At 33.6% G+C, this 27,319-nt stretch overlaps 1 protein-coding gene across 3 annotated transcripts in view; it reads right to left on the bottom strand.

Annotated features, from left to right (window-relative positions):
- The window catches only part of Ptp99A (Protein tyrosine phosphatase 99A), a 391,659-nt gene that overhangs the window by 182,531 nt on the left and 181,809 nt on the right, over positions 1–27,319 (bottom strand). The window contains exon 1 of one of the 3 annotated variants that reach the window (XM_085807689.1): positions 1,332–1,386. The exons of the other annotated variants lie outside the window; for them this stretch is intronic. Coding sequence (XP_085663815.1) covers positions 1,332–1,371 — 40 coding nt within the window. The 5' untranslated portion in view covers positions 1,372–1,386. Of the gene's footprint in view, positions 1–1,331; positions 1,387–27,319 lie in introns of those variants that run through there. 3 annotated transcript variants of the gene reach the window in all.

The following is a 27,319-nucleotide window of genomic DNA, read 5'->3' as shown; positions in this document are numbered from 1 at the left end:
GAAAAAATTAGGCATGCCTGCGTCATCACAATTCACACTGCAGTCAAGTTATAAAAAGTCACGTAAAAGAGCTGCAGAGAAAGAAAGGAGTTTCAATCATGAATCAAGCAGAGGGAAAAAGGAAAGTAGAAAAAGGAAACAGAATTCAGTTGTTCTACACAGTAAGAATGGTTGTTTTCAGTGATAAGATCTGAATCCTCCATATTCGAAAAGATTACACTGACTAGACACTTAAGAAGGCGGAGGGGAAACTTGACAAATCACACACACATCGACTTTCAACGTTCTGAAAATCTTCCATTTTTTATCGCAGCCCAAACTTCTTTTCTTTAGCCCCAATCGTAACTACGTTGCAAGCAGAAACAATTTAATTTTCCTTCCGACAATAGAAAAGAGATCACGTGTTGTTTCTAAACCTAGTAATTCTACAGAAAAGTAGCTTGGCTTTTAAAGACTTATTCAGTCGATGACATTTTATGATTCTGACTGCAATTTTTTATGCTATAACATCAGACTTCTGCAGAGGTAAAGGAAAAGTCTGAAATGGAGGATTTTTGTCACCTCCAGATTTCCTGAAGAGGGAAAGGCTCAAGTGGCACATCACGTCATGAAACTTCTTTTCTCAAACTGCAGATGTGGTTTACAAAGCACAGGCAAATTGCTAACGCAAGGGATAACGAACGAACTGGGTTGATAACCATTTCTCATTAACTGGCTTGAAACAAAACAGTACACGCATCCCTCGGGTGTGGTTCCACTCCATTGCAATTCAATGAGTCATCTTGTAGAGTCAATAGGTATTTCGGAGCAGGGAACAAAAAAAATTGTGCAATGCCACCGACGGGACTCGAGAACTCCGGAGTTTCCGATTACTAGCCGGACTTGCTCCCAATTATACCAAGAAGGCACGCTGTAAAGAGGGAGAAAATATCTTACAACCTTTTTTAAACCCGCTAAATAGAAGTTGTTATTTTTAGTTATCGATAAAATCATGTCTATTATCAAAAGACTTTAATGGTAATCGATGTATTACACAGATTAATAGGAGCTGATTGCATAGTCCCTGAATACTCTAAAGACCAATGTTCGAGTATATTTTTGCCTAATAAAATAAGGAAAGAACTTAAATATAATTCTTTAAGAACTACCAGAATGTTAAAGAAATACTGAAGCACGCAAATGTCGTTGACAATATCATGCTGAGAGATAGGCATAACAGCTACACCTTCGAATTGCATAAAAAAATCACCGCAATGAGGAAATGCAATCAAACAAGGTGAACAAGAGCTATAGCACTTTCTTTTTATAATACAAAAAAGAATATCACCTACTGTAAAATGAATTTCCGCTATCACGTTTGAGAGACTGCATGCCATCTGTCACATTTTCTGGGCCATCGCAGAATGGAACTGCGAAATTTCAATTCAAGCCTTTTTTCTTTTTCTTTCGTGGCATTCAAACTGCGATCCAACCTTGTAAACAATGGAAAGAACTGAGGCTCGATAATAAAGGCAGAAAAGAGTTGAAAAAATGAGCAAATAAGCTACTGGAGAGGCACGTGACAGGATGGCTTCCTGCGCGTAACGTTAATAAGGAAATATCATAGAAGCGGGTATGGGGGAATGACTCGGAGCTTACAAAAGCACGTGCTTCTTTCTCTCTTTGCAAGATGACAGCTCCCACAACAGCGAAAGTACACGTGTCGGACGAAAGTTTGCCGTGAGAAATCTCAACAAAGATTCGCGTAGCAATGTCATCTCCTCGTGGTAACGGAATACGACGGATTTTTCTCACGGACGCGAGCTTCCTAACACAAGGGATAACGAACGAATGAACCAACAGACTACAGCACACGCGGGTAAGATTTGATGATTTCAAGAAGGTCGATGAAACCCAGTTTCCTAGATGTTTTAAAATGTTAAGAACTGTAATGAAAAAAAAAAAAAAAAAAGAATCGCAAAATCCTTTTGCGCCCCCCTTTATTTTAGGATATCTGGACTATTGAGACTTAAAATATTTGCTAGGACCTTAAAAATGTTTAATCGAACACTGTCTAAATAGCTGATTAAAAACTAATCCCCAGCCGCAGACCATCCTGAATCCCCAGCGTGATCGCGCTCTTACTTTTTAAATTGAAAAAAACCCTCAAGATCTGACCATTTTACATTTGATGTGTTTTTGTATTCTGCTGAATTCAGCGTGCTCAGTGTTATTACTTCTTGTGAATGTGCACCGACAACTGATTGGTGGCGGAAAGAATCGTGTTTTACTAGAAAATAAACCTTCCATTAAACTTTTTATTTTCATTCTTACTTTTATTCCTTTTTAAAATTATTTATTTATTTTGTATAACGGATTGTTGCAAAAGTTGAATAATAATAATAACGGTTAAAAGAGTGACGAATAACAGAGTTGCCACTGCAAAAATTTATAAAACTAGACAACCACGCATTTATGAGTATTGTGTTTAGAGAAGGCGAGAAGAAAAGAGCTAAGAGCAATAGTCACGATATTTAAAAGTGCAACGAAGACAGCAATAAGTTTGCTTCACTTTACTCTCAGTTTTTAAAAAATTCAGCACTACTACCTTACTTTTCCCCGAATGCGTAACAAAACTTTCCATCTTCATTCTTCCCCTTCCTCCTTCCCATGGAGGTAATCCTACCTCCATGCTCCTCATGGAGGTAGGAAGTAAGAAGGAGTCGCCCTAAACAAGTTTCTCCGTACCCTTCTCTGAAGCACCGGCGATCCCTACGTGGTGACCAAAACATTGGGTCATTTACCATTGAGTTCTATGGGATTTTACGCGTTCGGGTGTAAATATTTTGTAATTACGTCGCAAATATACATATAAATGTATATATTTTCTTTTTCTACAACACTTCAGAGTCCTAAGTATGTGAAAACAACATATTTTTAAACAACATTTCATTCTGAACGGAATTAAATGCTATACTTTTCACAGGACAGTTTTCTCAGAATGGTTTAATTTGAATGAAATATTTTCACAAGTTTTCGTTAATTACATTAGAAAAAAAAATTAAGGTAATTCTATTTTATTCGGTTAAGGTACAAAAATTAAGATCAAAGTTTATTGTATTATTAATATTAAAATTATGCATTATTTCTTTTCTATTTATAGAGCTTCTTCCTAAAATACTTTCTTAAATATGACAAGATTTTTTGGCTTCTTTTAAATCGAAAAATGTAAGTCAATTTATAATTAATGCTCTATTCGGTTCATTTTAAATTAGAGAATTATTAGGAATTAGCGAAATACTTTAAATAAGTATTTCGCTAATTCCTAATAATTAAATATGTATTAAACAGTATTTGACTTTCTCTGAACATTTCTGAAAGGGAATAAAATAAGTTTTTTTTTTTTTTTTTTTTAAGTATTATTTAAAACTTGTAACTGAGTTATTATAAAATGTAAAGGGAATAATTCTTTTAATTATACTTATCAGATTTTTTTTTTACCCTTCATTTCAACAATACATATTCCAAAACTCTTTATTACGTTCTTAAGTGCGCATCTCATAGCATTTGCTTTACAATACCTTTTAACAGATTGCTTTCCAATGCGAACAATTCTTGCTTAAATAGTTTTATAACGTATTTGTCAACAGGATTTCAATTTATGTTTACAATTCAATATTAAGGTTATTATATACTTAGATAATATTTATAATCATTATAAATTAGATACATTTAATCATTAGATTTCTTCACAGTACTTTCACAGTTTTTTATAAGTGAATAAATTCTTCATTTCAAATACATTTATAAATAATTTAATGAATATTTAAGTATTTTGTCAAAGGCAGATACATGCTTTTTGCAAGCACATGCATAAATACCCATACATATTTCCTATTTATCATTTCCGGCATGTGCAAATCTTTAATTTCTGTGCATTCACTATATTTTTCGTGTAAAGTAATTTACACTAATTTAGCATACACCCGAAAGTTTACATAAAAAATATATATGAATATAATTTGAATGAAAATTATAAGTATTATTTTTAATACCCACTCAAAGGTCAGTTTTTCTTCAAAATTCCTCCACGACGACATCTCTCTCTTTAGGCAGATAGCCCTTGCATGCGTTACTCTATTTAATAAAATCTTAATCTGACCTAGTGCCTAATTACAAATATTTTAACATACATAATTTTATATTTACATTTAGCCATCAAGTTTCAAACTTTTCAAATTTTCTAGAAAATAAATTTTGGCAGATCTCTTTTAGCAATTTTCTTAAAATCTATATTTTTGTAGTGCAACAGCTTAGAATTTTATAAAACAAATTCATAATCAAAATCGCTGTTGTTAGTTATCGAAAATAAACCAAGATGTGATTTTTGCGTAAATGTCAGTAAACTATACAAATTGCTATTATCCATCCCACTATGAATGTTTCTTTCATGCGAGAGTGTCCCTTTTTCGATTTCTATGGAACTGTCGTGTGTCGAAATACTTCCAGAATCTTGTCAAGCGAGCTTCTGAATGTAAACAAATAACACCCCGTCTGGTGACCCAAGCTTCAAAGCAGTGCTTCACTTCTAGCGCGGAATGGCCCCTCTTCCCTTTCCTACCTCCATGATGCTCCTTCCTTTTTTCCCCCCTCCAATAGTCGAAACAGCCAAAGAATCCCTTAGTTCAAAAGTATCCAAGTCATCGACTCAGAACGGAAGGTTAAGTGGAGAAAATGTTAGGTGGATCTACACTGTTACAAAGAAGGAAGAAGCGAAATAACAGCTCCCTGGAAACTGAAAAAAAGGAACATGATTTCGAGAGGGTGCTGATCAGAGGTGGACGTTCGAAGTGATTTACGATAAACTTTTCCAGCGCTTTCTCAAATAAGCCACTTCTGCACACTGTCCCCAAGAACATCCCGCCGTTATTTGAAGATAACCAACCGAAGCTTTAATGTGAATTCGAGACAACAAACAGAATTTTTAAGAATATCAATGACCTTTTTCAAAAGCTGTGTCTTCGATAATGTTGAATAGAAATATTAAAAGCAGAAAATTGTGATGAATGCCATCAGTTATGAAGTTCCACGTAATCAAATTCTTCACTAAAAAGCAGCAAAAAGAAAACGAGGATGTTGAAGTTTTGAAGTTTAACTTACATCACTACTGCCAACATATAATGAAAAATAAAATTAGACACCTAAAATAAATTAAGAAAATTATCGAAGAGAGAAAAAATACCTTGGTCCATACTTAAATTCCATCCTTGAATATTAAACAATAAGATATTTTTAGGCATTGGAAAATGAATATAACTAAAATAATATAAATAAAGAAATATTTCCGAAAGGATTTAAGGAAATTACCTAAAGCAAAACAAAAAATCAGTCCATATTTAAATGTCCACTAACGGACCAATGGTTAAAACCGCTGAACACGCGTTGTTCGACGTGAGCTAGGTTAGAACCTCGACTAGCGCAGTGGCTGAGTGGCTCTTATCATGGTTTACCTCATGTATAACGTAAATACGAGTCACTGTCTATCCAAAAGTCCTCCACCGTATTCATTCATTAGGTATTCCTTTCATTCAAACTATTCCTTTCATTAGGCAGATAGTCCTCGTGTACTTTGCTTATTCAAATAACCTAACATAACCACACTTAATTTTTATCCTTTAATTCCTCACCTATAACACTTTTTTATGTACTAAAAAATAACATAACGTATACGTAAAACAATGTAAACAAATTATTCAAGAAACAAGGGAAAAAATTTGCTCGAAGGAATCGAATTTAAACACTCTTACTTCGATTCTTTGCCCATGCGCTATAGAAAAGCTCTGCAATATGATGCTTCCCTCACTATACGGCACTTCAGATATATTTACCTCTCACAGAAATGAAACTATACAAACTACTTTATTTTTATCATTAAAACTCGGTACGAAAAGCATTCAAACCTTATAAATCGGAAGCCAAATGCATCATTACTCTTAAATTAGCATGTCTTCTAAAATTTAAAAATTTAAAATTTATTGGAGAAAAATTTTTAAAAATTTAAAATTTATCGGAGAAAACGGTTTACAAAAAAGCATGTATCTTACAATCCAGCTCATTTTTTTTTATCTAATGACCCAAATAGCTCACTAGAGGTTATTTAAGAAATAAGAGACGCGATAGAATAGAAATAAGTTACATAATAATAATAATTATGTTCAGTTCACTTAAATTTCGCAGTGATAAATTTGATTTGAAATGCGTTATTATTAGTAACCCACGGTTTTATTTTTAGTCATACATCACTAAGAATATTGTCATAGCTAAAAAATTATTTTTTCTTTTTAATGCATTTAAGCATAACAATGTAAAATGAGAGTATTTGTATATAGGGTGTCCCTGAAAAAAGTCGTCAAATACTGGAAACTCTGGAAGTACATTCTATGACTAAAGATAAACAAGAAATGTCCTACGAACATATTACTTGAAACAGTTTACTTCTAACGAGACGATGAATATCAATAGCAAGCGGATGCATAATATACAGAATGCCAAAAAATAAAGACATGAAACGCCGGCAGTGCATTCGTTTGGCTGGTAATATACCAGCCAAGCTGCAATTGCCTTGGCTGGTTATGTGGCTGGTACATACCGCGAAAAACGCATAGTTACTAGTACCCAGACGCTGAACATCAATGACAAGTAAAGAATGTCCTAAAATAAAGTCACCAAATGGCGGCTGAAGATAAACAATGCCCTATGAATATACATTGGGAAACGCATAGTTATTAAGTTATGGGACGTTGAACATAGTGACAAGAGGAGAATGCACCTCCCCATGCGGAATGTTGCACAAAATTCTTCTCATGCAGCAGAAGTTCCTGAAGAAAGGATCTGGATGTTTAAGAAATATGTCACATACGAGGAATCAAGATTCAATGGCAAAAGGCGGAAAAAGCATGGAGTTAGATAATAAAGGATGAAATAACCTTCACGAGAAAAAGTAACTAGCCTCCGCAAACTTTTGTTACGGACCCCTAATATCCTGTAACTTGTAAACAATGCATTTCCCGTTATGTGATCGAATAATATCTTTTACTCACTTTCGGCAGCAAAATTCACTCCTGGCATATGATGACTCTGTTCTGGGAAACCCTGTTTGTGTATTTTATATTGTCCATACAAAACATAAATAATAAAGAAAATTACTTCCTCTGAATCAGCGCAGCAAGAAATTATGTAATGTTACGTTTTTTCTTCAAGGTCCTTTGATCTATCCAATAATAACGTTCAATTTATTTAAATTTTTGTTTGATTTAGAAATCTACTTAAAACTACGGGGCTGCTAATAATAAGAGTTTAAACCTAGATTTAAAAATACATCATTATTAGCGGCCGCAAGCTATCTAAAACAAAACAAATGACTTCGGAGAAAACCGCCAAAATATGATAATTATTTGGAGATAAGGAAGAAAATTCATTTGGAAGATTATTTTCCCTGTCTGTTTGTCTGTCTGTCTGTTTGTGTAGACTAGAAATTCTGTGATAACTATTTTAATTACTATGCAAGCATACATGAGAAAAATTCAAGTCTAAAAAAATCTATACTGAATTTTCAAAAAATTCGCTCTATGTTTTCAAGTATTATATTTTCATCCCAAAAATCTATAAGCGCAAAATTTCAAGAAAATTAATTTCATGAGAGGAGGTCAAAACTTAATATCAAATTTTGACTCAAACACGAACAGCAAGAAAGAAATCTAAAAAGTATATATTCCAATAACATGATTGTATGCAAAATAATATTTAATCATCTGTAATCTTTCTGAAATATCTCCCTAAGAGTATCACTTTTATCCGATTTCAATGCGCTGATAAAGAAAAAAGGGGGGTTTACAACAGAAATAATATATATGATGAAGGAGGAGGAAAAGTAATACCAAGTACCTAAATACACGTAAAACAAAGCGCAAAAAAAAAAAAAAAAAAAAAAAAGGAATTAATTTAAACTTCATCAAGCAAAAATACTCTTTCTTTGACAATGATTCAACTGCAGCTGCCTTCAATGTAAACGTTAAAATTACTACCAGCGTTTAAATATACATAGGCTATGTTCTATCCATCCTACCCAAATGGTGGGTTGTTATAGCCAAAAAATTATTTTCCCTTTTTAATGCATTTAAATGCATAACAACGATTACCACGAATCGTGTCATCTATTTCTTCAATAAAAGCAGAAAAGAAATTGAATCTATTTGCAAAGCGGAGCTACAGTTACATGCTGCTTAATGTGATCACGGTTAATGTTTTTATCATTCAGATATTGTTGTCGAACTGCCGAAGCCCGACCCATTTGTGTCGAAAAACGGGGAAAATATATCGCTTACTGTGATCAACGATTCGGTTAATATTATCAAAATATTATAGAATAATTTCTTTTTTAAACTGAAGTAAAGCCGAAACAGTTTATAAAGATCGCCAAGTAAGGAATAAAATTGCCAAACAGCTTGGTTTTGATTTTAGTCACCCATTTAAAATTAATTTAAAAAAAAACTTAACGTGGCGTAGATTTTGAATAGCTCTATCGATTTTGAGGATGATCCGACACAGGTCTCTCTTCTTCAAGAGCCAAAATATTTTCGGAGATATTCCCCATCACACCTGCCTCTATTTAAAAAAAATCCATGCTAAACTAAGCTTGATTTTTGTCTAATTTTCAATTTTTTTGCCATACTCTCTTCCAATGAATGAGGGATGTTCTCCGAGTTTTAAGGTTAGCAATATAGCATCGGTCAAATAACTTTCAGAAATGTTATGAAATGAACTTTTGCATTATAAAGCATTCAAAAAGAAGCATTTGCATTTTCCTAATTCAAGTTGCTATGAAACTACTTATTTATATGTTTCTAGTTATATTTACATTAAATTAGCTGTTTCGATGGACATCTCAAAACAGCTGTGGGCAAACGTGAGTCCAATTGAGACGCCAACTGTGTCATGCTTAACTTTCAGTTTTTAATTATTAAATATATGTTTTATGAAATATTCATCAGCAGCATATAAAAATACTCTTCTAATGGTTCCATGTGACTCCAGCTTCGTTGAGTAGAAGTAAGAAAAACAGGGTTTTACTGTTGAAATTTATAATATGATGAATATGTACTAGCATTTTATACACACTAGTAGCAGAGTGGTTGATACCGATACTAGGAAGTTGGCTCCATGGCTGATTTTCGAGACTTTCTTCACGCATATTACGTGAATATGAGCCAGCTTTTTTTCCCTCGAGAAGCCCCGAAAGCATCCTTTCCCCTCGTGTGCTTTGCCATATAAAGATAAACTAACCTAACCTGGCGTATAGATCATATTTTTGCGGGTCCTCTTTTAGAAGCACTTCTATCTAGTTCCCGCCTATTCTTTCATCACTAATGCATTTATATAAGTTATCTTTAAAATGTGATTTAAACAATTTCCAAGTAATTCAATTGACTTTTGAATTAATTTCCTTTTAAATTTAATGGAAACTCCCGAAAAAGTGCGTTTGCAATACAATTATCTAATGGCGCACTATTTGCTAACTTTTGCAATTTTTTTAAAATCTCTTTCATCATAGCAATAACTGAGCGATATGAGTTATTAAAAAAATCTTAAAAATAACTCGGTTCGTTATTTTTTTAACAAATCTTTTCAGCTCGAATTACTGGTTATGCAAGTCCTCGAGAGACACTGAAAAAAATCTGTCGGTGAAAAATATAAGCGTGAAATAATTAAGAGTTTCAAAGACATTTTTTAATTAAAATCGAAAGTTTAATGAAGCTGAGACAAGTAATACAACTCGATACTTTTTTCCTTCCCACATGATGGATATTAATTTTCTCAGGAAATCTCAGAGGTATAAATAAATCTGCAAAATTTTCAATTTCCTTTCATCACCTTTTTTTAATGTTTTTGACGCTTAGGAAAAAAATTCTTTAAATAATATAACAGAACTGTGAAGGAGTTGCGTGACTCAAGTAGTAAAAAAAGACATTTAAGGAAGAAAGCTTGGGAAAAGAACATAATGAGGAAAGCGATAAAGAAATTCTCAAAAATCAACAGGATTTGGGATTAGTTAATTGTGGCAAAACACGCAAAGGGCACACTGATTAGATCATTCAAGTCTGGATCATTCGAATGAGAAGTATCGCTTGGAGAGCAGTAGCGTCTCACCTCACCTTGACTACTTTGTTTTTCACGGGATCTCAGCACCGGAGAGGAAAAAAAAAAATCAGATAAGAAAGTAATGCTATTTCAAATAGAATGCTTTGTCGACTTCCCTTCATGACTTTGTCAGTCTTCTATCTTCGCCTCTGGGTGATGCAACTGCACCTTTAATCAAAAAAATTAAAGAGAATGGCCGTAAGGCGAAAATTAAAAATTACTGGTGAAATCCCTCTGTAGTTTTAAACCAGCTGCAAAGTAATGATCCAAGAGCGAAGGACACCTATCTAAGAAATGAATGCCTTTATGAATGATTTTATAAGATAAACTAATACTTTTTTAAAGTCGCATACTTCCCCGTGTTAAACATGAAAACTCCATGCAGCTACCCTCGTTCAGATTTCCGACCACCAGCGACGAGCGGTAAAACCGCTGAACATTGGTAGTTCGACCGGGTTCGAGTCTCAGCTACATGCGAGTCTTTATGGTTTCCCTCATTTGTAACGCGAATGCGAACCAATTTCCCTTAAGAAGACCTCCACTGAGGCATTCTTAGAAAAATAGCCTTCCTGTGTTTTGCCATAATTCCAAATAAACCAAACTGTTCACTTTCTGAGAACTGAACCTAAGATAAGCTACTAGTGGTTCGTGGCTCAAGGCCCCTTGGCCACTGCTACCTTAAAATCAGGATGAGAAGACACTAAACTGTAAATATTTCTCAAACTAATTTTTTTAAACAACGCATGAATATTACATAAAAAGAGGCTGGTCTGAATAAGAGTATTCTGATTTTGACCAGTGTGTAACAGCTGTCTTCCCAAGATACCTTTGGGGAGGACATTTTAAGGAAAAAATGGATAATGGACTTAAAGGGACATTAAAGGAGATAAATTAAAATATTTCTTAAAAGGAAAAGTAAGATATTTATTGTCAGTAACAAAATATGATTGCCTGAAACTGTACACAAGTATCTTTAACTTTCTTTCGGTAGACTATAGGTACAGCTTCTCAGGCGAAATATATATCATTTTGCAGGAACTCAAACTCAGCTAAAACATGATTTTTTATATTATATTATTTATTTTACATTTCCCATCTGTACTGAGCACACAGCCGTAATATGAATCGCTCAGTAGCGGAGCGAGCCTTTTTCTTGTGAAATGAGTTTTGGCAAAGGATCAGAAATTGCCGACTCCAGAGCTCTTTGTTGTTTTAAGCAACGAGTAACAAGAGTTTGTTCAACCTTCTCACCGAGGATCAATGCTACATTTTCCAGCTGCTTCTCAAACTGAAACTTCAACAAGAAATCATTGGCATAAGTAAAAAGCTGGATAATTCGCTACAGTTCCGCATCCCAGCCAAAATCTTTGTCGACGATATTGTTTAGGAGTAACTCATATCTAACCACACACTTTCTTTTTGTACTAAATGTACTCTAATAAGCGTAAAATAATATTTAAATTCAAGCGTAACGAAAAACCAGTTGGAAACACATTACAAATATAATATAGTTTTGGTGTCTGGAAACAAAATTTTTGCTCTTCCTTCTTCGTCTGTGCAAATTTTTAGTGTGATTGAAGCATTAAATTCAAGAATGAAATTCAGAACAATACAAAATTCTAAAACAAATTTGGCTGCATTTTATTTTTATGTGGCATTTTAAGCGAATTCATATTACTGGATTTGAAATGCTGTAAAACAGCTGCACAGACATTGATAAATAATGAGGTAAAAGCAAATGCACAGACACTGGTAATCAACGGCTTCATATCCTTGTATTAATCTTTATATGTTTAAAAAAATTGTAATACCGTATATTTAAGCCCAAAAATCTATAACTACAAATGCTTTTTTTTAACTATTATTATTATTAAACTAACAAAATTAAACTAATTAAATTAACAAAACTGTGAGATAATACCGCTCAAATTCTCAATGTCCTCATAAGTTTCTTCATTTTTATTCATTTATTACTATTATTATTATTAAACTAAACTCAATTTGGCCCATTAGGGCGCAAACAGCCCTAATGGGCCAAGGCCTGCAGTGCCCCGAAATCTGTTTTCTTGACCGTGGGCCCCGGGGTGCGTAAGTATATGCTCTGAACAAGTGGTCAGCTTGGTCGCAGTGCCAAGTTCGCTCGGGAACCCCCCCCCCCAGTGTTTAGTCCCTAAGCGAACTTGGTACTCATTTTATCGACCCAAGATATGAAAGGCTGAGTCGACCCTGCCCAGCCCGGGGTTCGAACCCCGGACCTGTGGTGCTGCTGCGCGATGCGCTAGCCACTGCGCCACTGGGCCTATTATTATTATTATTATTTATTATTATTCCTATTATTTATAATTACTATTATTTATTATTAATATAATATTTACTATTTATCTCTCATGGAAACACTTTTTTTCCTATTCGAATCGAAAGTCAAGATATAATTTATCGTGCACCCAATTGACTCGGCTAGTGAATTATTATGTCAAAGAGAAAAAAAATGCCAAGCGGAAATTTAAAAAAAAAATCATACTGGACAAAACAATCCTCTAATTTTGCGTTAAGTCCCAATAAGCGTAATGCCCGCACTTTTCCGTCATTACTTTTCATGCAGACTTTCGGAGTTGTTTTCAATAAAATTAAAAACTCATTTTCATAATTGAATTCGCTGTGCTTCATGTACTCAATAATCATGCATAAAAATATATCTTTTACGCTTTAGATAATTAATAATACATTCGTCTGAAGATTAAAACAATTATTACACAAGTTCTATAAAACAGAAAATTTCTGTTGAAATGAAGCCTTTAAAGACAAATAAGACAAAGAAGACAAATAAGGGGGGATTAATCTTGGCAGAATTGCTCAAAGGTTAGATTGCGGGGGGATGACAATTTTTGCATCATTAGTCACTCCAGCGCTGCTGGAAGTTTATGTAATTAAGTTACTCTAAGACAAGCATCTAAAGTTTCGGTCTTCTGTAGACGTGGTCATTTTATAAAAGTGATGTCCAATACAGATGTTTACCTTTTCAGAAATATAGTTTTCTTTCAGATGTTGTGGTGTGGATGGATGAAGAAGACTTCAACAGAACTGAATACGTAGAATTGAAATACGTAGACATTTGTTACTACGTATTTCAAGAATGGTTTGGTTTATTAGATTATGGCAAAGCACGCTAGGGCTATCTGCCTAGGAAGAGGATGCTTTCATGAAGGGCTTTCTGAGGGAAACTGGCTCGTATCCACGCTATAAATGGGGGAGAACACAAAAACGCCCATGCAGTCAACCCGTTCATCTAGAAACGAATCCAAGTCAAACTATCAGTGTTCAGCGACTTTACCGCTTCGCTGCTGGTGGGCCTTCGTATTTTAAGAAGCGTTAAATAGTAGCAAATATTTTGCACATAACTTATTTCATTAAAAATATATCTTTTCGACATAGGCCTAATATTCGTTTGATAATATCTTAGAGTTCCAGCTTGTTTCTCGGTATATTATTTTTTTACTTTTCCACATAAGCGTGAAACATTGTATTTGATTTATAGCAATTTCAAATACACTTCAGACAGGCCTGCGTTTAATATTTATGCTTTAAATGGCGTCATGTAAACACCCAAATGTAAAAGCCAAGCCCTATAATAAACTTTATCAACATGCTTTCAAAATTTTCTTTAAAATGCCAGCTGAGAAATTTTTTTATAAAGATCACTAAAATTAGCCTGTAAAACAGAATGTCCAAAATATTCAGTATGTTTTAGATTATATTCCTCTTTCTCCAGACAACGACTTGTCTACAGTGCATTTGAAATTGATATAAATCAAATACAGTGCCTCTCATTTATGCATAAAAGTAAAAAAAATAAAACAAACATTCCAAAGACAGAATCCGTCTGCATAACATCTAGTTACTTTTTTAAATATCTGGAAGAGAAAGAAGATCGTTAAACAAAAAATAATTAAAAACGCTGCATTCATAAACAAACTCTTTTGATCAGCACTTAAAAATAAATTTTAATCGTAACATCAAGCAAACAAAGTTGTTTTAAGCCACAGGCAGGTAAACGAAAGTTAATTTAAAATTAAACATGTCTGGTAAAAAAGGATATTAGCCAAAATAATAGAAATGGGGCTTTTAAAATAAAAATCATTTAAGGAAATAAGAAAATGTGCGGATGAGGAATTTTCCATCATGTTCAGAAAGAAAATAAATAGAATGATTAATTCAATTCACAGAAAACTGAAAACGTTTTGTAAAATGTGTTTCCCAGTGTTTCCTTCTCTTCCTACAACGTTAATTTCAATTTCGTAAATACTGCAGCATTAAAAATCAGATCTGAAAATGTACAGTACTTATAACGATTTACGCAAATCGTAGTAATAAAATTCTTTTCAGCGTTCTGAACATGATAAACAAAAGAAATATCTCTCATTGTTACTTTTTTGAGTTCAGTAAGCAAAAAATTAAAGCATTATTAATATGATGTAAATAATACTGAATATAAGATTGGATGGAACAAACAAAGCGGAACAAATAAGATAAAGCACGTTTAAGAACCGAAGTGAAATGTAATTCAACTTTCTGCTAAGTAAAATTAATTTTTCTTTTCATCACTTTACACGAACTCCGTAAAGTATACTAATAAACTTCCCTGTCTGATTCAAATTACGCAAAGGTTAAAAAATTCGGGAATCTGACACTAGCGAAACTTTTAATTTGACTGCACAGTATTTTGATTCTAAAATAATTTAAGATAACTTATGCTAATACTTTTTTATAAAACGAATGAATTTTGGTCCAAAATGCGCTGAAACAACAGTTTTAAACAAGAGAGAGAGAATTACTTTTCACCTCCTCTACTTTAGTACGGATACTCATATAATAAAAGGTAAATCATAAATCAGTCGATAATGAAATGTTTTATTTTAAAGCTTCTTCTGAGCTTGTAGTTATTTATATGGAAGATTGAGACGTGGCGATGAGTGATCCGACTATCTACCCGGAACCAGAAGTTAGTTCTGAAATATATTCAGGTTCAGTATAAGTTCGTTACCACAATAACAGAAACCTTTATCAATACATTTTTTTAAAAGAACAGTTTTCGTAATCATAAAAGCCCACCAGCGGCCGAGCGGTAAAGTCGCTGAACACTGGTAGTTCGGTCCGAAGTTCGAATCCCGCGAACGGGCTGGCTGCATGGGTGTTTTCGTGTTTTTCCCCACGTGTAACGTGTATACGAACCAGTTTCCTTAGAAAGTCTTCCACGGAGCCATCCCTCCCCTTAGGCAGATAGCCCTAGTGTGCTTTGCCATAATTAAATACACCACACCACACACCGTAATCATAAAAATAAATACTGAAGCTGTTTTTATTTTCTTCCAAATAACACAGACATTTGCTAATATCATCTAGCAATCATTAAGCTGTAGACGTTCTGCAACTAGCTAGTTTAAGGTACGTAAGGCAAGATTAAGGTAAGATACTGTAAGATGCCCGACCGTGGAGATTTTGATTTTCAAAAACGTCAAACCTATTTGCTGATCTGACTGCGCATCTATCATCACAACTTCCACGGTATTGGCTGTTTCATGAGTTACGATACCAAATGTCTGATAATAATAGAGTTCATGATAAAACATACTCTGAGGAACAACTAAAAGAAGTTGAATGATTGAAGCAAATGGGGAAGCAAACTGGCCATCCAAATAGTAACCAACAGCAACCAAAATCACCTGTACTGCAGACTTTAACATTAGTCATTACATTTGCAAGGGAACTTCACAAATGAAACATTTATGGCACTATAGCGATTCCTAAGCAAGTTGTAAATAATGCGCCTTCAAAATGTCATCACGATCACGTGGAAGAATATCATCTCCTAAAACGAACCAGCTTTCACCCTGCTCGGCACACCAACATTCAAGATTCGATGCGAATATGCCTCAATTCTGCCTCAATTCTCAACAAATAAGGATCCATCTCATGGTTTTCTGAAAGCCCTGTTCTAAGAGCCGTCAACAATGGGATTTATCTGAGCTAACGGAGACATCTCGCACAGCTGACTTAGCTCCATGGTGTTGAAAATTAAAGTTTTTTTTTCATCTGAAAAATCTGAACTTAAACACAACGACTTCGTTACTTCAGATAAACTCCGCTGTAAAAAAGGATTATTATCAAGAACTATGATCAAAATTTTAGCTAACCAGGTCAGTCCTCTGACACGTGAAAAATCATTGTTGGTTATTACTCGGTTCTCTCAGAAAAATAGACGAAATGCTTGGACATAAATGCTTAAAAGAATAAATGCTTGATAAGTGATTTTAAAAAAATCTTATACCTGAAGCCGAAGCTGCGAACTTTGCAACGGCGACTATTTCCCTTCCCCTTGAGCATATAATAACAGTTTAGATGGAGAATATGCTTGTTTTCAGAAGTCCAGTCAGCCAAAAGATTTAAAATAAAAAGTTTAAAATTTCAGTTTTCATTTTTTCCATTAAGTAAATATTAATAATGTACCGTAATACTAGATGAACTTGGTATGTTCAAAAACACTTGACAGAAATGTAATTTCTTTTTTTTTATTTTTTATTTATTATTTTTTTAAATCCCACGGCTATTCATTGCATTCGGTGAAGCTGGGAAAACTTGGCACTTCTAAGAAAGCAGCAGATGTACACAGCACTTGGGTGTCCACTCCATCCAAGCAGAACTACCATTGTTAAGTCGCCTAAAAACGCAGAAAAGCCGTTAACACTCTTCATGGTACATTTACACCTGCTTTACAAAAGATCTCGAGTGCTTACTTTTCTCTTAAGGTGGTAATTTCTGGCCGATTCGTTTACTCTTGGTTAACAAAACTGTTGCTGCGGTAAAGAAATTGCGACACAAACACTTTTTGGATTTTTAAGCAATTTTTAAGACTTGTTTTTAACTCGGGAAACGCACAGACACGAATAAAAGAAAAGTGTTCAAAAAGAATTACTGCTTCAAAATTTATCAGTTTATGAATAATGATGGGGGGGAGAAAAAAGACATGAGAAAAAATGCAGCAAGCTATGAACGGTATAGAGCAGTGATCAAGAGTTTTAGGGAAATATTTCTGGCGATGCGCAACTCCTATGTAATTACTTAATTTTATCCGTTATTTAATTACATGCAGTAAGAATACTGAATACAATCACTATAAAATACAAACTTTCACTTAAACTAAAACCTTTCGTAAATATCCACGTTTCCATTTTAAAAGTTTGCCTAGAAGTTAAACGTACAGTAAAAACATTTATTTTCCTTTTTTTCAATGTACGAGTTTAATATCTTGAATTCTACAAGTAAGATAAATAAATGATCTAAGTATCATACTTAGAGGTAAAAATCAAGCGAATATGTTTTCGCTTGTGTGAAAGTTACGGGACACGTAACAAATTAGCAGAACATATTTTGATTTACGCTACACAGATAAGACGGGTGCGGTTTCCGAAACAGCAGATGTCATGAAATATTCGATCTAATATGATAACTAACTCCACATAAAATTCAGTATTCTCTTATTTGTTTTTGATGACAAAAATCGATTTCTAAAAAGCTTTTCAGTAACGTATCTATAATTTTATCATTTTGAAAAGCCCTACATTTTAGAATTAAAGTACATTCAACGCAACGCGCATTAAAATTCATCAATATATGCACATCATGCATGATTAGATATTTAAACTCTGTCTTTATGCATAAAAAGAAATCACCAGCTGCAATAAATTTAAGTGCATCAGTAACAAAAAAGGAAACAGCAGTTAATTCCAAGTAACAGCTTGTATGTAAAGTTAAACGACACAGGCTAAGGTAAAAACATTTTAAAAAAACTTTCTTCCAACATACATAAGGTATGGCCAATAGGTTAATTTACTGCATCAGAAAATAACATTAGTCCAAGCCACAACCCACTTGCTAAAACAATGCAATTATGCCCTCTTCTCCTGGCATTCCTTGAACCTAATTTTCTCTCTGCAATACCAGTATAAATCATAGCACCTCAGTCAGCGCTCTTGCAGCATCTCGTCGTGGACTGGGAGCATACAGATTAGGATGCTATGCAAAGCCGGTGGAATAGCTGTCCAGCTCATGGCGAAAAGAAAGTCGGTTGGCACTACAGAAGCCCAAAGTACTACGTATATGAGCGGCAGTGATTCTTTCTATCAAGTTGATAAGATTCCAATTCTCTCCTTAAAATTTGATGTCATCCCAAAGAAGATATTGAAGAGCATAAGAACCGTCCTCTGCGAAAGGCAATGAATGAGTCTCGATGGTACAATCTACCGTCTTGAATGTTTAGCGCATTCTGTACAAGCGTTTAAACATGTAATGATATTCCATCCTTCAGAAAAATGAAGAGGTCAAATACCTTCAAGGTCCCCCAATTCATTTTAAAATCCCATTAGAGGTATGTTTGAAATCTTTTTGGTTTTCTAAATAAACTTTTAAATCAAAGAAATCATACTAGCATTTCTACCTAAGTTCAGAGGAGGGTGAGAAATCAAGTGGATCGAAGGTAATGATTGTTTTACAGTAAATGTAGGGTTAGGTTATTTGCATATGACAAAGCACGAGGGCCGTCTGCGTAAAAGGAGAGATGCCTTCGAAGAACACTACGGAAAGCACCCAAGAAGCCAACCCATTCGGAAAGACTTCGGGAGAGGGAGGGGGATAAAAACATTTTATTCTGCAATCTATTTCTAAAATTAAGAAATAGTTAAAATGACATTTAAATCAGCACCCACCCACTCACCAAAAAAAAAAAAAAAAAAAGCAGCAGCGAGGTTGTTTAGAGTTTAGAGTACAGAATTCACTCAAAATAGCGAATTCGTAAAAAATCTTTTTAAAATATCTGAGCGGTTTTGTAGAAATAGCAGCTTACAACGGATGACACCAAAGGAAGAAGATACGCGAATGGTAAAGTCAACGCTTACAGCAGCTAATCCTCAAACATCAACATTTTTTAACCTAATTCATAATCGGATTGCCGGTATTTATTTTTACACGAGATAGAAGCGAAGCAGATGTTGAAGATAAACATGCTTTTCGCGCTTGCTTCCATTTTAGCTTTTTGTTGACAAGATTAAGTATGGGTTTTATTGGATTTGACTACTGTGGTGAACGAAGGATTTAAAACTATTGATGACTTGTGTTTTTCAATGATAAGGTTAGTTACGAATATCGATCAACACGTAAGAACGCTTTCCTGATAAATACGTTTGCCAATACTGGATATTTAGCGCCAAGGACTTTATCACGCTGTCAAAACAATATAAATATTGAGTAAGTTCTGAAAATTAACGTTGGGAAAACTAGTATGCCATATTACTCGTATTTATCCAAATATTTTTTAGCTTTAAGAACTTACTTTAAAACAAGCGCATTATTGGTCACTATAATTGTTGTTATCTATGAACTATTAAACATGAAAGCTAATAACCAATTCCCTCGAAGTTATTTAATCGAAATTATGTTTATCTATGTATAAACATGGGTTTGAATTACGCAGTTCTATTTACCTGGAGATATTTTTTAGGTACTAAAATAATCATTTGAAATTTATAGCAGTTTGATGGAAAAGGGACCAATCAAGCAAACCTCGTAACTTACAAACAGGTAAAGAAACATTAATAGGCATGTCGTGAATAGCATGTAAAATGTACGTAGATAGAGTAGCCTATTTCATCATTTAAAAAAAAAAAAAAACTACCACAATATCGGAACAAATCCGTTATGCACATGCAGACTCCATGGTACAACCAACAATAGAAAGAAATATAAACGCATTTAAAGGTAAATCATATCTGCAAACAATTAACTATAGTGAATACTGCGCTGTTCTTATAATTTCATAGTCAACATTTTGCAGCTAGTATTTCAAAAATGAATGCTAAAACGAGATGATTATATTTAAATATTTTATTAGTATATGATAAGAGCAAAAGTTATTTAAATTTTATTTTTATTATGTTTATAAGAATGGCAGAAGCACTAGCAGCACATATTTCTACATTAGTTTGTTGTCTTCATGCAGATGTTTGAATATTACTACACTGTTAATTAATTATTAATTAACAGTGTAGTAATATTAATTAACAGTGTTAATTATTAATTAACAGTGTAGCATATTAACTACACTGTTAATTAATTGTTAATTAACTACACTATTATAACACATTATTATTACTAATTACTACTATTATTAACTATACTGTTTAAACTACACTGTTTATAACACTATTAACTATTATTTAATTACCTATTAACTACACTGTTTATAACACAGAAAATTAAAATACTTCATTCCGCACCAAGACCAACTTCTATAAAATCTTTCTAAACGATTTTCAACGCGTCAGAATCTTTCAAAAATTATTTAATTTGTCAGTTCTTTTGAAGGCATTTTGATTAACACTGCATAATTATCCAAACTCGGCTCCCTTTCTTTGCAAATTGATTGTTCATCTTATATTATTTTTCTTTTGTATTTGATACAAATTCAGGTCTTTCCCAGGTTTCACAATATTATTCTTTACTTCTGCGAAATGAGTTCGGAAACCAAAAAATCCTATATATGATGCAAAATATCTCTTCCTATTGCTTGCCGGAAATTGCTGTGATCACATGCATCTTCAACAACATTTCTATTGACTTTCAAAAGTTCAATTAAATTCGGTACATTTCCTCACGTTGTAGCTTTTACGACTTGCGAAGAACGTCGGCGCAAATAATGTGCTTTTTACCCTGTCTCATTGACTGAATTAAATGTAAGGTGTTTAGAAGGAGAAGACATGACCTATTTAAATCAAACTTAAATCATAAAGGTCACTCAGATGAATACATAGAACTATCAGAAATGCATAAAACTTTGGAATCTGAAATAATTTCTACACTTACAAGGTTATCTTCAAATAAAACTTCTGCGATCCATGCTTTCTTATTGCACAAGATTAAGAAAATAAACATTTAATTTCCGATAACACTTTGAAACAGCTATCTTCGTATATTCGCTAAAAATACTCAAATAATGTACCCGAGAACACTTTGAAACAGCTATCCTCACACATTCGATAAAAATACTCCAGTAATGTAAATACTAATCCGTTTTTAAAAATAAAAAAAAATAAAAAAAAAAACTAGGTGAGACTTGCTAAAAAAACTTCAATAATATCCCTGCCTTTACAATATCTATACCCACTTTTGCTTTTATCTCATTGTAAAGACTATATTGCTTTCATCTGAACTCAGTAGAATGTGTTTTTGATTTAAATCTTCAGTCCATACGGACAGTAACTGCTTTACGCTTACAATTTGACAACATGGAAAAGTTTACCATTTGAATGTTTCGAAAAAGATCTGAATATGAATCAGACAGATGTGAGAACAACTCAAAGGAATTGAATAGATATATCCTCCCCACCCGTTCTTACATTTACTTGATACATGTGAAAATGTTTTAATGCCTATAAGAAATGTTTCTGTTTACAGGCACGAATACTTGTACTGTTTGGCTACACGTTACAAAATTCTACTCCCTTGTTTTGCTCATAATATTCAGATCTCAAAATTTATTCAAACAAGGACATACATTGCAGAGTTTAGCTAGTAGTTAAGCAGCTTTGTACGTTGCAAACAAAAACAAATTGCAAATCTTCCTTTTTATGCATCGGTCACTAAAATTATTAAATCACTATCCCTAATAATTGACATGAGAGTGAGAACACCCAAAATTTAATTTTTTAAGATACTTTTCTCTCATAAAAATAAATTATCTGAGAAACTGAAAAATAACATATTCATATTAAAAAGGAAGAGATCATTATAGAAAAGGATTATAATATTAGAAGCTTCTAGAATACATAGTAAATAGGCAATAAAATCATTTAGTTCGGAATGAGTTGGTACTGAATACTCATACTGAATTGGTATTAATTCGTGTCATCAAATTACACCAAATAAATCCTCTCATACATCTTCGCTAATAACACTGTAATTGCCAGAAGTATGGGGGAACACACAAATTCCATTTATTGAATATTTTGAAACAAAATTGCTCCTTCAAAAACTCTGTTCATATAAAATTTGGCGCTCTGGGCTGGATCATTTGTTTGTGTGTTTATTGGGGAAGAGACGTTCCTGATAGCTTTCTATGGAACGTACACTTTCTGTCTCTTCACTTCAATTTCATAAATAAACTATTACATGCTGTAACATTCACAGCAAAATGCCACCAGCGGCCGAGATGTAAAATCACTGAACATTGATAATTTAATCTAATTTCAAATTAAGGCGAAAGGGGTGACTGCACGGGAGTTTTCGTGGTTTCCCCCCCCCAAGTGTAACGTGGATACAAGCCCTTTTCCTTACGTAAATCCTCCATGTAGACATCCCTTCTCTTACACAGATAGCCCTGGTATGCTTCACTCTAATCCAGTTTAAACCAATACAATAAAAAATAAATAAATGAATATGCTACATATTACTACTTTAAAAGAAATGTATTCCTGATAGTATTTTCTAGGATTCATTCATTATTTACATATATAAGGAAATTCACGGAGATCTAAGATTTACGGATAACTAAATCCTTCCTTCACAAAAACAGAACATATGAAATTACAGACTTTCACCTCTTTTCAACCTTTCTATTTATAATAGGAACCTATGTGACTGATAACTCACGTGATTTATTCGATTCATGTGATTCACTCTTTTCACTTAGTTCATGTTTTGTATATTTAAAGTCTAGGTTTTTTGTTCATTTTGCCTTGCTTTTCTTATATTTGAATTGCGTTATTCGGCTTTCGCACGAATTCGAAAGGGAAATGTATATATTATGTTATTTTAATTTTAACAGGGACTCATATTCATATGTATTCTAAAAGAGAAAAATTTTGTAAACCTTTTATTGCTAGGTGGCGTACTATCATGTCGCTGCTAAATGCATCATGAAGTTTTACAGCGTCTTCTGCTTTTTAATCTTCTGCTGAAAGATCAAAAAAAGCTGTCAGAATAAATAATTTGGCAGGCTACTAATGATGGATAATAATGGATGACTAATGCGATGTTAGTATAACATAAGTTAACGAATTTGCTTGGCCTCTACTGGATTAGTTGAATATGGTATCTAGTGATTTTTACCTATAGGAAGGGAAGACTTCATAAAGGGCCTCCTAAAAGAACAACACAGTGCCGGTTTCGAATGCAAAGTCATTCCGTTTGTGAATGAAAATGTAAATCGTGCTGCAGCAAGGATGTCTGGTGTTGGTGAAAGATGGAACGGAAGAATGCTATTTATTTATGGATCAAAGTAATAATGATGGTGAAGATGAAACAGAATTTGATGATATGCCTAAAGATATAACGGAAGACGTATCTGAGGAACTTTTCATAAAGCAAAATTTTAAGTTTTATCAGGCATGTCATTTTTTAAAAAATAAATAACGTTTAAGTACATGTAAAAATATAATTTTTGTATGATGTTTTCTCCTTATTCTTAATCTATCATTTTACATCCGGCGTACAACGCGCATACGTAAATTATGATCTTATTTTTGTATTAAAAGTGCGCGTTATACGCCGAAATTATGCGGTAAATTAGTAACGTCAAGAAGATTGAGTCCGCATTTCGACAGCACTCTGGTGTTAACTTGTCTAATAAGCAAGGACCGTCAGTCTAGTGCAATAATGACCAGCCAACTGGTAACTACAAATAAATACTATAGAAATTTATAAAAAATAAATTGTTTAAAATCATGACACTAAAGTATGTAATTTTTAATTCGACACTTATAATACAATTATGTCAACCCACGTTCAAATGCCGGCGAATGCAGGATGATGGCATGAAAGCTTTCGAGGTTTTCCCCATGCGTAACGCGAATATGCATGAATTTAGCTTAGAAAGTCCTCCCCTTAATCACCGTGCGCTTTTAATATTTCTGAACATCACTGTTGAGCCGCATTAAAGAATGCATCGATATTCAAGCATACACTTTTTTGTTATTTAGCATAATGAATAAAACACGTTTATTTAAACAGTTACATTTCATTATATTTACAGAAAATACAAAAACAATTCACAGGTCAAAAGGAAAAAGTTCTTATACATAAAATGAACGTAATTTTGGACACATAACTAATCTGGAGTCGGTAATTTTTTGCAATAACAAAATCCGATTCCATTACCTGTCACCGAAAACTGGTATACCTCATCTACTGTAAAAATTCTTGGATAAATTCTGCTGCGATTGAATTGTTGAAAAGACAGATAAAAACCATTCAGGATCATAATTCGACTACCTTCATTTTACCTCTTTAACGCACGCTATGGTTTTGTAGGAATTCTTTTTTACTTTTCATTTGGTCTGCAGTTCACTAACGTATATCAAAAGCTGCTTAAATCAAATTTTCCATGACACTTTGTAAATCTGCAACCGATACTGTTGGCAGGATTCGTATGGTTTTTGATGATGGTATTTTTAATCGGATAACTATTTTTGAATGGCATTCGCATTTCAAGATCCATATAGTTAATGACGAGTATTCGATTTGACCAAGCGTGAGAAAAAAACGGCAGGAAAAGTTAGGCAAAATTCGAAAACACATACAGGAAGATCATCGTCTAACAATACATAAATGCTATGATGATTCCAGAGATAACAATAAAAAATTTGAGCCTGAGCCACAACACACTCTATTGAACCATTTCCCTGTGATTTTCCTTTTTTTTTCCACTCCAGATTGCAAGTAAATCCGAATAACCACTTTTTTCACTAGACTGGAGAGGAAGGGAGCACTTCCGAGTTGAATCCGACATTCCTGGCCCTCAACAGCCCAAAAGAAAAAGACATGCACACTGCATTTTCAGACTTGAAAAAACTGGTAGGATCATTACATCCATTCACATGGAAGCTATGTTAAAGGTGATGGACAGCCAAAACAGAATAAGCAAAGTAGAGCATTTATTTTTTCAGCCAGTGCAGCAACTTTCCGAAAGCCTTAGTACAGATATATTTCATTCCTGATGCACTGTCAGTAACGGAATCAGAAATACTGATTTGCTTTTGTTATTTCATCAGACACTGCTCTGACGTGCGCAGGGCTGGTTATGACATCTTAACTGTAAGATATTACAGGTATTTTCCCCGTACGCCCTTCTGCTGTAGTTGTTAATACATTGAGCTTGCAAATGGAAATTCTCTAGCTTCGATTGCCGGAGAAGGGACCGTTGGTTTTTCAAGATTCCTCTTCACAAAAAACCTACAATGTAGTCTTCTTCTTCTTCTTCTTCTTTTTTTTTTTTTTTTTTTTTTTTTTTTTTTTTTTTAACGTAGCAGATATTTCAGATCATCGGTGAAGAAACTCATTTAAATTCTATATGAGGATTCATAAAAAAAAAAAGCTGGACTAATGTAAAACGATTTCTTCCAGCACTCCATTCCACAAGAATCAGCATCTGCAAAAGACATAAGATTTATATATTTCACGAATTCAAAAGAAGATGCATGCAGGCTATTAATGAATAAAACACGGTGAAAGCTATAAAATATACGAAAAAAGAAACATTTTAAGAATATTGATAAAAATTACTGAAGCTCGTATTCTTCATGCTAACTGCAGAAGAAAACCAACGGTACCTAGAAGTTAAGCTCAGCTGATATGCAACTACTGGACAACCTACCTTTTCTGCACATATCCGATAGGATTTTAAACTCCTCATTAAAAATAGTATAATTAATTTTTAAAGAATTTTAGACTAATTTCGAAAGTTATTTTTTAATTAAAGATTTAAAACTGTAATTAGGAAATTGGATAAAATATCTGAGTATCAAAGATAAATAGGCTTTTGAAAACTAATAATCTTAAAACTAATATAGAAGGAATTATTATTATTATTATTATGGAACGTTATGCAGCTCTTACTGTGACAGAAAATATTATTAGAATATATTCCAAAAATGTTAAAACTGGGAAAGCATAAACTGAAAAATTAGGGATGATATATGCTTTTGTTTATTTAAATAAGCGATTAGGAAGTCATAATTAAAACAAACAATTATAATTACAAAAATTATTAACTTACCTCAAAAACGTGTCTTTGACCGAGGTCTCACCACAGCTGTTCTTCATGTTTCCAAATGATTGCCTTTCATGTTAGGAGATAAAACAAGCAATAGTTCGTTACAATTGTTTTTATAAACTTTAGAAATAAAAACTAAATTTCAAATATCAGATGCATTTCTGAACGCAGAATATACGTATTTCTATAAATAAATAAGCGTGCTTGCATCTATAAATTGCTGCATCACTGATTTCTTTCAAAACTTCTAAAGTATTTGTAGAGACCCGCTACATAGATATTCATGAGAAAATCGAGTGGTGGCGCCCTCTATTGACTAGAATTGGAAGAGTCGTAGTTTCCATCCAAGAGTTTGGAACTACAGACCTTCAAGTTAAAAGGCGAGTACTACAGCGACTGGGCTAAAAGCACGCCCCGATTGTAGGCGTTAATTTTGTAATATATTTCCAGTGAGCCTCGTGAGTTCGTATTATTTTCGTAAATAAAGCACATTAAGTAAACTGATTTCATCTCAACGTAAAGTGAAACTAAATATGAGGAGCAAGAAGAAATACGCACTCAGTCACTTATTATTAATGACCATGTACTATTTATCTGCATCGAAAATGATTTTAGATTACATGCACTGAAACAACATACAAAGTTATCGATTACAAGGTTATCTGCAAAAAGTGGTGAGGAAGAGAATTCTCAAGCAATCAACCCGTTCGCCAATTTTCGAATTAGTGTCGGATAGATCAGGTTATCTGAAATATGGCAAAGTCACAAGGGCTATCTGCCTAAGGGGATGGATACCTTAATGGAGGACTTTCTGAGGAAACTCACCCGTATTCAGGTTAGACATGAGAAAAACCACAAAAACCAACCATGCAGCCAGCAGTTTTGCCAGGGATCGAACCCAAACCAGGTCAAACTATCAGTATTCAGTGGTCTCAACCACTCGCCCAGTGGTGAATACTAAAGGCAGACTAATTTGAGTTTTTCCTAATATATATCACTGACGATCTATCACAGTGCCATGTGAAGCTGCCCTTAATTGCTCCAGAA

Source organism: Stegodyphus dumicola, chromosome X1, assembly GCF_044657685.1.
Source record: "Stegodyphus dumicola isolate Sdum_Otavi_A_Nest chromosome X1, ASM4465768v1".
NCBI classification, from domain to species: domain Eukaryota; kingdom Metazoa; phylum Arthropoda; class Arachnida; order Araneae; family Eresidae; genus Stegodyphus; species Stegodyphus dumicola.
Note: the sequence above shows the minus strand (reverse complement) of the source record. Positions and strands in the feature narration are given on the sequence as shown.